This window comes from Pelodiscus sinensis, chromosome 2, assembly GCF_049634645.1.
Source record: "Pelodiscus sinensis isolate JC-2024 chromosome 2, ASM4963464v1, whole genome shotgun sequence".
NCBI lineage: Eukaryota > Metazoa > Chordata > Testudines > Trionychidae > Pelodiscus > Pelodiscus sinensis.
The window spans coordinates 30,069,598-30,084,475 of NC_134712.1; the positions used below are offsets into that span (position 1 = coordinate 30,069,598).

General features: G+C 43.0%; 1 protein-coding gene across 1 annotated transcript in view; it reads left to right on the forward strand.

Annotated features, from left to right (window-relative positions):
* The window catches only part of EIF3E (eukaryotic translation initiation factor 3 subunit E), a 57,359-nt gene extending 42,793 nt beyond the window's left edge, over positions 1 to 14,566 (forward strand). The window contains exons 11-13 of the mRNA XM_006113017.4: positions 11,486 to 11,588; positions 12,792 to 12,926; positions 14,390 to 14,566. Of these exons, the coding sequence (XP_006113079.1) occupies positions 11,486 to 11,588; positions 12,792 to 12,926; positions 14,390 to 14,428 (277 nt within the window). The 3' untranslated portion in view covers positions 14,429 to 14,566. The remainder of the gene's footprint in view (positions 1 to 11,485; positions 11,589 to 12,791; positions 12,927 to 14,389) is intronic.
* The last annotated feature ends 312 nt before the right edge of the window (positions 14,567 to 14,878 follow it).

The following is a 14,878-nucleotide window of genomic DNA, read 5'->3' on the forward strand; positions in this document are numbered from 1 at the left end:
ATAAGGGGACAAAAGTAATGTTTATTACATTGATCTCTGGCTAAATGCTTTTCATTACTTACTTTTCATTATTTAGCATAATTTGTTGTATTAAACTGATTTACCAGATAATCGCTGCTTTAATATTTATTTCATGTGGATTCCTTATGTGTCAAATTGAAGAAAGTCTTTAACAGACTGATGAAAATTTAAAATTAAGAATGAGAAGATTAGTGGGGATATCTATTACTTTCATTTACTTTCCTTAAAAATTTTAATCATCCCTAAAATGTTGCATATTAATTGTAAAATTGTAATCCTGCTGAACTACACTGGATGCTATGTATCCAGTTAGAGTTTTTATTTTGCTTGTTTCAGTATTTTTGCATCAGTTGTAGCTGATATAAGAGTATAAAAGTTTTTTTTAATAAATAATCAAAATTTCCATATGTGAAGTACCACGCTCGTAGGGATTAGCTCCTTGTAAATATAAGATAATTTTAGTGGCTTTGCTAGTGCCTACACATTTTCAATACTGTAAAAATTGTACATTTGATGAATATTTGCTTTGTATATCTTAAAATCCTATTCCTGTATGTTGGTATCAGTTGAGGTCTCTTGATGATATTAGAGAGCCTAGTTATGCCTAAATGTTTAATGATGATTAGTACGATGGAGTCATCTTAAAGTTAAAGGGCTAAACAAAGAGTCTCTTCTTATTAAAGATACTCTGAATGACATTTTATGTAACATATATAAAAGAATTTTACTATTGACTTTTATAACAAGGATTTAAGTGGTCACTCATTCACAAAGCTGAAGGTTTTAATTGATGAATCAGTTATCATAGAATCATAGAATACTAGAACTAGAAGGGACCTCAAGAGATCATCAAGTACAAACCCCTGCCCTCATGGCAGGACTAAGTGCCATCTAGATCATCCCTGATAGATGTCTATCCAACCTGCACTTAAAGATGTCCAGTGATAGAGATTCTGCAATATCCCTATGCAATTTATTGCAGTGTTTAACCACCCTGACAGCTAGGAAGTTTTTCTTAATGTCCAGCTTAAACCTCCCTTACTGCAATTTAAGCCCAATGCTTCTTGTCCTATCCTTAGAGGCCAAGGAGAACAATTTTTCTTCCTCCTCCTTGTACAACTCCCTTTTAGATGCTTGAAAACTGCTATCATGTCCCCTCTCAGTCTTATCTTTTCCATACTAAACAAGCCCAGTTCCTTCAGTAATTCCTCATAGGTCATGTTTTCTAGATCTTTAATCATTTTTGTTGCTCTTTTTTGGACCTTCTCCAATTTCACCACATCTTTCTTGAAATGTGGTGCCCAGAACTGGGACAATACTCCAGTTGAGGCTTAATGAGCGCAGAGTAGATAGGAAGAATGACTTCTCGCATCTTGCTCACAACACTCCTGTTAATGCATTTCAGAATCATTTGCTTTGTTTGCAACAGTGTCACACTGTTGATTTATGTTTAACTTGTGGTCCCCTCTGACCCCTAAATCCCTTTCAGCAGTACTGCTTCCTGGACAATCACTTCCCATTCTGTATGTGTGAAACTGATTGTTCCTTTCTAAGTGAAGAACATTGCATTTGTCCTTTATTAAATTTCATCCTGTTTACCTCAGACCATTTCTCTAGTTCGTTCAGATCATTTTGAGATTTGACCCTATCCTCCAAAGCACTTACAACCCCTACCACCTTGGTATCGTCTGCAAACATAATAATCATACTCTATATGCCATCATCTAAATCATTGATGAAGATATTGAACAGTTAACAAGCACATGGTTGACTCTGCTTGATGTGAATTGATGAGTCTTTAGAATTCTTTACAGTGGTTGTGATTTTTTTTTTTAAATACTTGAGTTCAGAACATAGTTCAGGGTGAGAAACTTTCAGAATTCAACTCAAGCGGATTATTTTTGTTATGGTGCCAAGCAACCTTTCTGGGCTGGGGGAGATGGACTAATAGGGTATAATCAGTCTTTTGAGTCTGGACATGGATTTGCCCTTTGTCACTTGTTAAGCCAGGCAGTCCCTTCTTAACACACCTCACAGCTTCATTGTGTAGGTAATCATTTGTTGTTCCTATTGTCATTTTGAAGCCCAAATCTGCACACAGCATAATAAAAGTGGATGTGGGCATCTTACAGAAATGTTTTTCATGTATGATGCACACTATAGTTTCAGGTATTGGTCAGTTAAAGGTTTTCTTATTGAAAGGCTGACTGCTTTAGTGTATTGGTCAAGGACAACTATTCATCCAAGTGAATCCCAGTGATTTTCTTGGACCAGAGAACTATTTACCCGCACCACATTGCTTGATAGTATTGCTTAATTATACAGAACAAATTTGAAAACAATTAGTGGGAAATCTGTTTTTCCGTATGTTAAAACACAAAATAGATGCTTTACTTTAAAAATTAACTATTATTTACATGTGTTGGGCAGCTGACATTTTCCAAGGATGCAATTACTTTGTTAGTTATAACTAAAATTTTACTTCCTAAATCACCCGGCAATTATTATGTGTAGTGGTGAAAAATGGATTAAATTCATTCAGAATGTGAGTAAACTTAAAACGCCTGTCTTTATTTAGTAGAGGAGCTGAATACTAATGATGTAGTCCCCACTTTTCTGTCCATGCACCTCCTCTGCAAAAGAAATCTATTTCAATTGAAATAGGCAGTACGCAACTACATACTGATACTCATGATAATAAAAGCTATTTAATTAGAAAATACCAGACATTTATATGTCCAGTATTGTCTCAATTTGTTTCCCGGACAGAAAGCTCAAATACCGGACTGTCCAGTTCAGAACCAGACACCTGGCAATCCTAGGCTCAGCAACCCCAGTCAGTGGCCCCTCTCTGGCTGCCAGCCCACTGGCTGCGCTTCTTGCCCTCAGGCCACTGGCCCTACAGGCTGCCTGCTACCAGACTGGCTGAGCTCCCACCCCATGGCAACCTCTGAGGCTGGGGATCTCTGGTCCAGTAAAATCCGTCATCTGATGTTGCCAGACCAGAGTGTCCTGGCCTGCAGAGGTTCAACCTGTATTGTTCAAAAATTGGAAAATGTACAGTATTATGTTCTTGAAACCAACTTCTTATGACTACTGTTAAAACTAGTGCTTAAAGCATGTCCACGTAAAATTCAAAATAGTTCTACTTTTGAATTTAAAAATAAGTCATAGTTAAGGTTATAGCACTTAGTTCACTTTTTTTGCCTTTCTGCTTTTTTTCTCATTTTCTGAGTTAGGCCTTGTCCGTACTAATTAGAGGGTTTGGGAAGATGAATAAGCTATATTTGTGTGAGTAATATATTATTCTTTATTCCAGTGTAGCTGTTTTCGCATTAGGACTTCTAATAGTAACTATGGTAACTATGTTGGTGGTTTTAAAAAAAAAACCCACATACCTTAGTACCCCTAAATTGAAATAGTTGTAAGTCCAAATAGTTTGTGTCTATTAATTCTTTCCTGTAGAGACTGTCCAGTTTGGCCAATATACATGGCAGAGGGGCATTGCTGGCATTTGATGACATAGATGGTGTAGACCAGACCTGTGAACACTTAAGATTCCTGGTTTTGAGAGGGATCGGTGCTAAATTTTGGCAAGTTCCTCTTTCCCTAAAGGCTGCCTGTCCTAGCATGCTGGCTTATCTAGGAAGAGGGATTAGTCTCTATCTGCATGTGGTAGTGTATCTTTTGGGAGGGTTTGCAAATCTATTCATGGAGAACTTTTCAGGGAATGAAACAATTTTTTGCATTTGTTTTCAATCAAGCTGTTTTATAGGGCAAATCTATATTTAATGCTGCATCAGCACAGCTGCACTGCTGTAGCATTTTAATGAAGATGCTTTAGGATGATCAGCGTTATAATCCATCTCCCTTAGAAGTAGGTGTTATGTTGGCAGGAGAAGCTCAAGGATGTGTTGTTGACCTAAGTTATCTAAAAATAGGAAGGGCCCCATATTTAATGCACTTTTTGCGAACAGATTTCATAAATAATCAAATGTTTTTTCCAGCTATCTTTCTAATTCCTTAACTCATCTGCCCACAATCAGTTTTCTCTACAAGTAGTAATTCAATTACATATTAATAATCCCCGCAGGACAATAGTAAATATGACCTTAAATTATCTTCTTTTTCCCTTTTCCCCATCGCTAATCATACTACTGCCCACCGGTGTTGTCTCCTTTACGAATTTTGTAACATCAACTCATTACCTAAATAGAAAGAAACCTCGATCCTCAACCCTTTTTTGTTAACCTGTATTAAAAACATGATTTATCTTTCTATTTATCATTTTATTAGACAAGAGTAGTGACTAGTCATCCCAAGACTAGACGAGAGCTTATAAGTAAACTTATTATTTTATAATTACAAATACTTTTGCCATGTAGATCTTGATTCAGGGAAATACTTCAGCATGTACTTCAAGTTAAATACTTTCCCAAATGCTGTTATTCTGCAGTACATTCTTTTAAATTCTATGCTCTTAGATCTTTGCTAAAAAGTGATGGGTGTTGGTAACATTTTTAATAGCTATTACTTGTCTGTAGGATGAGAGAGATTGCAAAGTTTCATTGCTAAATGTCACTAATTTTAAAAGCTTCAGAGGGGCAGCCGAGTTAGTCTGTAACCAGAAAAACACAAAAAACAACTAATAGTCTTTTAGCACCTTGAAGACTAACATAACGTGTAGATTATATTATGAGCTTTTGTGGGCACAACCTACTTCTTCAGATGAATGGAGTTATTAAAGGTCCAGTTTCTAAATAAATTGGGTGGGTGGATATGAGAGAGGAGAAGGATAAAGAAGGGAAAAAAGGGGGAAATAAATCGTCAATTACAGCATCCCTGCTACATGAAGCTGATAGAGAAGATACAAATTGTTCTTAAGTACCCATTGTTTGACTTTTTTTTTTTTAATGTCATTAGGATGTGGAATGTCGCGGGCCATCCAGCCATTGTTATTCATACCTTTGTGATAGGAATCAAATCTGTAAATGAAGTTAAGTTCTAAGGCTTCCCTATGTAGTTGGCTTGTGGAATTGGCCTGAAAAAATACAGTGACTTAGAGATCCATTAATGAGTTCCCCGGGCAAGTTAAAATGTTCCCCAACAGGTTTCTGCGTGTTGCCTTTTCGAATATCTGATTTGTGTCCATTAATTCTTTCCTGTAGAGAGTGTTCAGTTTGGCCAATATACATGGCAGAGGGGTATTGCTGGCATTTGATGGCATAAATTACATTAGTGAATGTGCAGTTAAATGAGCCTCTGATGTAGTGGCTAGGTCCTGTGATGATATCGCTTGCATAGATGAGTGGACAGAGTTGGCACCGGGCTTGATTGCAGGTCTGGGTTCCTCGATGATTATAATGGAGGTGTGTTGCATGGTTACTGGAAAGAATTTGTTTGAGATTAAGGGGTTGTCTGTAGGTGAGGATTGGCCTGTCCCCCAAGGCCTGTGAGAGTGAAGGGTCATTTTCCAGTATAGGTTGTAGATTGTTGATAATTCATTGGAGGGGTTTGAGTTGCGGGCTGTAGGTGATGACAAGTGGTATTCTGTTGTTTTCTTTTCTTGGCCTGTCTTGAAGTAGTTCATGTCTGCGTACTGTGCTAGAGTATATCCATCTAAGTACTTACACATAACTAAAGTTCTTTGTGATACAATCTCTTTGGTGTTTTATTTTAGTAATTTGCCCATTTGAATTAGTTGGTAACCCACTTTGTAGACACCTAGCCTGTGTGAGTTGATGATTTATTCTACAGCAGAAGTTTTTAAAAAAAGTATTATCTTGCTATGGGCTACAGTGATTGGCTTAACATCCTGCATATTTTGCCCACCAAAATTTTGTGAACACTACATGTCAAAAGTGAATGTTGTCATCATGTTTGTCTTTTTCTGTTATGTTTAAGTTAATGTGGTTAGTGAGAGTACTATTAATTGGCTTGCATAAAGAGTTACTGACTACTTTTTTGGCAATTAAAAGATTAATTGTTTGCAACAGGAAGTGGTAAAACAGTGATAAGGCAGTCCTGTTTTATAACTTAGTTACCCATTTGCTTTTAGGTCAGAAGCATCAGGTAAAAGCACCAGACATTAGTCAAGTCTGAAAGCTGATAGAGCATGAGATTTATAAGTCTCCAAAATGAGCCAAGTTACAGCAGGAAATGCAGAGAGTTTATTGGAAAGCCACAGGAAACACCAGATGCAGGAATTATGCCTGGTCAAAACATTGCCTGTTCCATTAAATAAAAAGGCACATATCCCCACTTGCTGGTTTCCTTGGACAATGAGAAATCCAAAAAAATCTGGGCATAAAGAATATCATCCTTAAGAGGGTGATTTAATTGTCACAAATCTTTTATACTAGAAACCCTCTGAAGTTCAGGAACAAGTGTCATGACACAGCACATCAAAGTGAACTGCCAGCTGTGTGGTGCTTTATTGCTAATTGAGTTAATGTGAAACACTTCCCTGAACCAATTATCTAAACTGTATTTAAATCTAGCCAGCCTTCAAGAAAAGGAAAAGCAGCTCAGATGGTCTTTTTATAGTGTGTATTGGGTGTTTTATGTTCTGGTAAGATTACTTAGGTGCTTAATCTTATTTGATACCTTTGGCTTCTGGAATATATAATCATGATCAGGGCTCGCTGAACCGCGGCAAGCCCCGCTCGCCAGTTGTGCTGTCCAGCCATCTGCGCATGCGCAGATCGCCGGAACCCGGAACTACGCGCGAGTAGATTGTATAATTTGTCGAGCCCTGATCATGATATAATAAAATTTCATAACTGTTCATCAACATTGAACCTTTTTCCATTTATGAAATGACATTTGTGAGAGAAATGTAAAATCAAAGTTTAAATAGTATTAAATTATTATGGCATGTATCATTCTTGGCTTCTAAAGTGTCAAAGCTTAGGAGCTTTCATCTTAAGGTGAATATGACGGCAGTAACGTCAGCATGTCAGTTAAGTGTTGGGTTAGTTGTGTGGGGCAGTCGGCTATAAAAAGTTCTTTGTATTTATTTCCATTTCTACAACTGATTGTGTCCTGAATGATGAGTGAGGGAACCATAAAGCCAGAGAGTCATAGTAGTTTCATGTGACTTAGGCAGCGGTGGGCAAAGGGCCTCTGCGGGCCGAATTCGGCTCGCCGAGCAAGTTGATCCGGCCCATGGAGGCCCTGCTGTTCCCCTGCCCCCAGGCCCATCAGGGTCTAGGGTTGAGGGAGCTCATGGTGCTTAATCAACCCCAAGCAGCACGTGCCTGAGGGCAGGGAGCAAGAGACTTTGTGCATTCCACCTACTCCCAGGCCAATAAGGGCTTTGGGGTGGAGGGAGTGCGTGAAGTCTCCTCCTATCCTGGAAAGGGCTCTGCACTTAGTCAACTGCCAGCTGTTACTCAGCTGGCAGTTGACTCTAAGCTGGCGCTCCCTTGCACGGTGGGAGCAGGGAGTGAGACACTTCACGTGCTGCCCCTCCCTCAGGTTCTGATTTACTTCAGAGTGAGGGGGAGCGTGTGATGTCTCCTCTCACCGCCAGGGACATGGGTACCTAGCGGGAACTGCCAGCTGTTCAGAATAGCTGGCAGTTCTCTCTGAGGGGGTGGAAGTAATGACTTTGCGCTCTTCCCCATTTCTCAGACCAGTCAGGGTCTGTGGGTGTGGAAGCATGGAAGTATCCTGGCTGTGCCCCTTCTGCCTGAGGCCCCACCTCTTCTGGTGGTCTGGGGCCACCTCAGAAATTTTTGAGGTGGCCCCCAAGCAAAAATAATTGCCCACCCCTGGTCTTAAGCCTTGTCTACTCTTACTACTTCAGGAATTCATCTCCCAGAGGTCACTTTAGTGAGTCTAGTAAAGACCGAACATCCAATCGACCCCCTGTAGTGGGGATGCTGCAATAAGTCAAATTAAGGTACAGAGTGTCTAGCTACATTATTCACATAGATGAGTTGTATACCATAGCTGGAGTTGTATACCTTAGCATTGCCCCCTAGAGTAGACCTGGCCATAATAAATTAAAAATCATATTTTATTTCTTCGAGGAGGCAGGATTGGAGGTCAGTATTTCTGTATTTTTGTTGGACTTATTAGATAGATGATTTTTGCATCAAACACTTTATCATGCAACATTTGCTGTCAACCAGATGTTTCACTAGTCAACCAAGATTTTGAATTCGTTCAAGTTCACACTCGGCTACTACTGTAGCCACTCTACTGGCTACTGTAGTCTGAATATGATGAATGTGACTGTACTTTTATGGTTAGATTTTTATACTGTGAGCCAGCTTCTCAGCTGTTTTGGAGAAATTGTATATCATACTACAGGACAGAGTTGTGGTAAAACTTTTATCTCATAGCAGGTTATTCACGTGCCATTAGCCTGCTGTAATTCCTGTACTACCTATTCCCCAGGAACTGGCATGGCAATGTGGGGGGGGTCGACAAATTATTACTAAGAACAGTAATTACTAATAAGTTATTAATAAATATCTTATAAACCTCTACCTTTTCTCTCTGCTGCCATGTCTCCTCCCCTTGCTCCATCAGCTCCCCTGGTGCCTGCTGCCCCCCAACCCCTCACCCTCCTCTGCTGTCCTGACTCCTGCCCTTGTTGCTGCCCTCAGCCTTACTGAGACCTGCCCCCCTCCACCAGCCCTTCTCCCCCCCCCCCGTGCCCACTCCTCCAGTAGCCCCACTCTGATCACGTGAGCTACCCTTCCTCATCCCCTCTCCTAAAACCTCCCTCTACACACCTGCCCTGCCTCTCTCCTCTGGTGCTGGTCCCTCCCCTGCAGGTGTCTGCCCTTCTGCTCCACCTCCAGAATCCCTTGGCACCTATACCCTCCTGATGCCTCCCCGTTCCTTCACTGCCCTTGCCCCCTTTGCCCTCTTTTTCCCTGATACCCACCCCCTTAGCACTCTCTGCCCCCGTTCCTCTCATGCCTCTGTGCCCTCACAGATGCCTTGCTCCATCCCTGCCTTCCTCATGCCCACCCCTTCTTTCAAGCCTTCTCCCAGCACTCCCCCTCCCTCTCTATCCTCCAGTGCCCTTACCCGTTCCTCTCACAGCATCACCCTGTCCCCCCTCCCACTGACACCTCCCCTCCTGCCCGTTTCCTCATTGTCTGCACTTGGCCTCCTGGGATTTCTCTCTCCAGCACCCCTGTCCCTTGGTGCCTTCCCCTTTCTTTTTCTTCTTCTCCTGACCTCCTCTTCCCTCCCTTCAGCACAAACCCCTTCCCCAGATTTTTCTCCTCCCCAGGGGCCAGCACTAGTTTTTTTGCTGCCCCAAGTAAAACATTCTCTCCCCCACCCCCTCGTTGTTGTCTTTTACATGTTTGCATTTTGCAATGGGGTTTTTTTTGTTTGTTTGTTTTTTCTTTTTTGTCCTGGCATTTTAGTCCTATAAATAACAAACAGCATTTTCATTTTTTTTCCATAAAGGGAAAGGCGCTTCAAGTGAATTCTCCTTTTCACTCACTGCTGGGTCACAGCAGCCTTTTCCCTGCCCTGTCCAGCCCCTCCCTATGGGCAAGCACCCTTCACTCCTGACCCACAGGGGGAGCAGGGTGCAGGGATAGCACAGAGCCAGAGGGGTGCAGGGATCGGGGGTAGCAGGGTGCTGCAGTGGAGGCACAGGGAATGGGACGCGGGGAACAGGAGGGGCAGAGGGATCGAGGTCTAGGGGCAGTGCAGGGAATGGGCAGCACAGAGCTGGGGGGGGCAGGGATCGGGGGGAGCAGGGTGTGGGGTATAAGGGCGGCGCAGAGCCAAAGGGTCGCAGGGAAGAGGGAGAGCAGGGGCTCCGGGTTGCAGGGAAGGCATGGGGAACAGGCGGCGTGGAGACAAAGGAGGGCTGGGGCCGTGGCAGGACTGGAGCTGGGGGCGGGGTCAGGGGGCTGTGCCGCTCGCCGCAGTCAGCTCCCAGGGACACGCAGCCAGAGCCGAGCTGCCACGGTCCTTTAAAATCAGTGGGGACAGGTCACGCCAGTGTCCTGGCGTCCCGCCCCGCCTCCTCGCGCCAGAGCTGCATGTAGGCAGCCCGGTGGGAAGAATCGCCACACTTCCCCCTTCCCAGCGGTGCTCTGCTCCTCCGCCGGCCGGCGGATTAGATGGGGCCGCGCCGCCCCTAGTGCGGGCTTCGGCCAGCCCGTCAGAACGGCCCACCGGGCCAGTTGGCCCCTGCACTCGCCAACTGGAAAAATCTACTCGCCATGGGCGAGTGCATTTGTCGAGCCCTGACAATGTGGTCAGAGCATTAGGGGCCAAAGGCAGCTGATGCAAATTCATCTCCTTTGATCTGCTGTTATGTGCCTTTGAGAGGGAGGTGCCTGACTAACGGGGAGGGGGTATCTGTTCTAATATTTTAGTTCCACACAATGATATATTCCACTCTATTTCAGAAATGGGATCCAGTATGTGTCCACATAAAAATAAAATGAATCTTAGATAATTGTCAGCTTTGTGCCAGTATGCTGAAAATTTTGTTATCTAGAGATGGGCATAGTATTGTTTAATTCATATGGTTGTGCTTGCATCTAGTGAAGTATGCTTCTGCTTAAATGTTGTGTAATTGTGCATAATGGAGAGCATTATGACTACATTCTTATTAGGGACGTAATTGTGTAGATGACGATGATAAAACAGGGCTTATCAGTTAATCTTGTTGACTACATGCATTCCCCCCCCCCCCCCCCTTGCTGCCTCTGTATCAGGAGTTGACTTTAAAGCTGGCTCCCCACAAACACCGGATCTGTCTGCCCACCTTCCCCACCATGCTTCTGACTGTCTGATACAGAGGCAGCTGCGCAAAGGGTGAGGGGGAGCAGCCTGGAGCCAACGTGTGCACAGAGCCAGCTTCCAAGCCAGCTCTCGGCGTGTATTGGCTCCTGTGAACCCACCTCTTCCTCTCCCCTCCCCCCCCCCGCCCTTGCTGCCTCCACCAGAGGCAGTGGGGAGAGGTCAGGCAGGGGCCAGCGCTGGGGTTTCCCAGCTTAAAAGCTGTTTCCTGCTAGCACTAGCTCTCTGGTGCCACCTGCCTCCCCTCCACTTGCACCGCTGCGTCTATCAGAGGCAGCAGCCTGAGGGTGGGACAGAGGAGGCTGCTGCGAAGCAACCTCTGTCCGTGGTGGGCCCGAGTTCCATGCGGACAAAGACTACGTTGCCTCCCACGGAGCAGCATCTGTCCACGGAACGGGGGGATCCGTGCTCCCCACAGACAGATGCTGCTCTGTGGACGTATCTTATGGTAGAATCTGTGGTATATAAGATTATTTCAAAGTCAAGTGAAAATGTGCTTCCCAAACACAACATTTAATGCATGATAAATGTTTTAGCTATTTGGCAACTTGTTGTTGTTACCTGTAATTGTCAGTTTACCTAAACACTTGTTAAGTGACCCACAAGTGTTACACTGTAACTTGAGGTGTTTTCTGTCTTTTGAGAGAAGTCTGTTTTTCCCTTTAATCAGTATGCTGGCAGATAAACTGAATATGACCCCAGAAGAAGCAGAACGGTGGATTGTCAATCTAATTCGAAATGCAAGACTGGATGCCAAGTTAGATTCAAAATTGGTAAGTTTTTTGTACATTGTGTAGAAGAGTCCAGCTTGATTTGTTTAATAATTTTCTTTCATATAAGTTGCTCTTAGTATTTGTTATATTAATACAGGTTGGACCTCTCTGGTCCAGGTCCCTCAAGATCGGAATGGTCCCAGACCAGGGAAGGTCAGTGCTCCCCAGGTGGTCAATGGTCCTGTTCCCAGGCTCCCCACTGGCCCCATGGAGGCGCCATGCCATGTTGCCAGCCCAGGCTGGAGCCCTACGGTGCCACTGGGGCTCCCAAGGGCTGGGGTTCCCTAGCTGCCCCATTGACTCTGAAATATGATGTTTTCCCTTTAGCCGTTTTGGCACTGCACCAGATGATGGTTGCTGTAACAAGTATAAAGATCATTAACTGTAATCCTGAGAGCAGGAGCTAAACCTATCTGTCATGGTATGCCTCAAGATTTTGTCTCAGTTGCAAATCATATAATTTTCTGTAATCTTACATATAACCACAGTTGTAATATTTTTTTTATCTCTTAAATTTAACTGAATTGTGAGTGGAAATCAAAGTAGATGGTCAAGTGAGATCCTGCACTTAATGTCATTTCTCTGTCTTTCTGTTGTAATGTGATTTTGAAAAAGAGATATCTGATCTCTTCCAGATTTTGCTATTAATATCAATTCCTATTGATTTTTGGCAAAAACTGGAAAAGCTGATTTCCACTAAACTAAACTCAAGCTGATTGGCTGATTTACTTTCGTCACAATCCCACTGAGAATCTTGTGGTTGCTGAATGATGCTGAAAATGTGGCCCCTATTTGGGTACGTAAAGGAGAGCTTTGGATAATCTAGCCACACTTATGGTGGGTGCTGAGTATTTGAAAAATCTGGTCCAGAATTAGAGAATGGGGCAAAAGAGCTTGTTGGTAGAATGGAATAATGTAAGTAGCACCTGATGTTTGTGATGCACTTCATCTACACAAGCAATGAATTGTACAACTCTCTACTGTAAGTATAAAAGAATTAAAAAAATATTTATAGAATTCTGTGAAGACTGCTTTGGATGAGATACATACTCTCTACTTGAACATGTATACATTGGGACAGTTAGTTGTCGCCAGTGTTAATTTTGGCATTTACTATCACTTGAGTGGTTAAATATTTTTGTATATTTGGTAAATTAAAGTATGATCTCTCATGAGTGGGTTTTTTTCTTATTTAATTTCCAGGGCCACGTAGTTATGGGTAACAATGCAGTGTCACCCTACCAACAAGTAATAGAAAAGACCAAAAGCCTGTCTTTCCGGAGTCAGATGCTGGCTATGAACACTGAGAAAAAATTGAACCAAAGCAGTAGGTCTGAGGTAAGTTCTAGTTACATGTTTCCATATTTCCACATCTTCTTTAACTTGTTAAGAAGACTACAGACTTTTTTTTATTGGTACAGGTTGGACCTCTCTGGTCCAGCACCCATGGGACCTGACTGATCCTGAACGAGGGGATTTGCTCTGGAACTCTCCTGGATGAGGGGAGTTCCCTCCTTTAATGGCCCGTGCTGCCCTGCAGCCTCTAGGGATAAGGCTCGAGCATGGCGCTGCTGCTGGGGCTGGAGCTTTGTGGCTGCTACTGGGGCTGGAGTTTGCCAGCCACAGGGCTCTGGCCACAGTGGCAGCCAGGTAATTCCGGCCCTCGTGTCAGCTGCAGAGCTCCAGCCCCCACCGTGGAACCAGGGAGCATCACAGCCACCCACCTCCACAGCCGGGGCCAGAGCTTCCTGGCTGCCACTACAGGAGCTCCCTGGACACAACTGGGCTGGGGCCTTCCCGGTCGCTCGGGCCAAAACTCCCTACCACGCCGTCCTCCCTCTCTGACACAGGACTTTCAGCTGAGTCGCTGCCCCCCCCCTTCTCCATGCTCCTTCCCTGATGCTAGACCTCCCTGTTCCTGGGCTCTGTGGTCCAGGAACACCCATGGTCTGGCAGGATGCTGGACTACAGAGTGCCTGGTTTAGGGAGGTACAACATGTACTAAATATACACTAATTTTTGCTTCATTCCATTCAGGGACATTAACTGCTCTATGGCACTGGAATTAAATTGAAAAGGATTTATTTTGTTATGAGTTTACAAGAGGGGCAATAGTTCCTGCTTTTCTTCATGTTATATCCCTATTGTATTCTTCTAGTCTTCCTTTCACATAGCCCCATATCCCTCTTTCCATTCTCTGTTTTGGTTCTCTTCCTTGTTTAACAATGCCTTCTACTTGATAAGTGAATAGGTAATTCATTAAACTGATTCCTGATGTGGCACTACAGAAGCATCTATTTAACATGAAAAAGAGTAGATTTGTGCCAACCTAAATATATTTATACACTGAATGAGCAAGGTCATCCTGGTCATGTGATATTATGTTACTGTACTGCAAATGCCAGTTCTTGAGTAAATCCTGCTTTTTGCTTGGTGGACACCATAGTCACTTAAAGTATGTCAACATGGCAGTTAAAAACCTACACCTGGCCTGTGCCAGCTGACTCAGGCTGTGGCTAAGGGACTGACTGTTCAATCGTAGTGTGAAGTGCAGGCTTGGGCTGGTGCCCAGGCTGTAGGACCCTGTGAGGTGGGAGAGTCGAGTGATCTGTCACAGGCCAGCCATAGGTGTCGGCCTGAAATATGTAGACAGATCTGGAAATGATTCTTGGCAAATAGGTTATTTTAAAAAGTTATTATAAATAGCAGTGTAGTATATGTTGTTAACATTTCAGTGGTTGATGTAAACAAACAGTTTTATATTCCCGCTGATACTAATTTTTTGTTTTACATATTTTTAGGCACCGAACTGGGGTGCTCAAGACTCTGGCTTCTACTGAAACAGTTCTGAGGGGGAAAATACCATATTTCCATTTGAGAAGAAAAGATAAAATATACCTTTTCTCAAAAAAAAAAAAAAATAATTCTGGGAATTTGTAATTATGAGTTGAATAAAATTTACTTCTTTTAAGTGTGTAGATTTATAGTTTGTCGTGACATGTTTAAAATAATTGCTACAAGATAAAATTTGCTACGGTGTTGTTAAAATCTGGAGAACTGTGAATGAAACTTCAATGTTGACTACATTTTTACAACAGGCCTTTAATTCCATTTAGTAGAAGATTCAAGTGTATTTTTGGATCCATCTCTCCATGGGAATTGTATTTCTAGCTATTTCTTTCTTTCTGTGTTGCAAATTGGCACATTGGAGAGTTAATGCTGCCCCCCCTGCACCATGGAAAAGAGCTTCTGCTGCCTGGGCTTGCCACTTTTCAACACTTCCAGTCCTA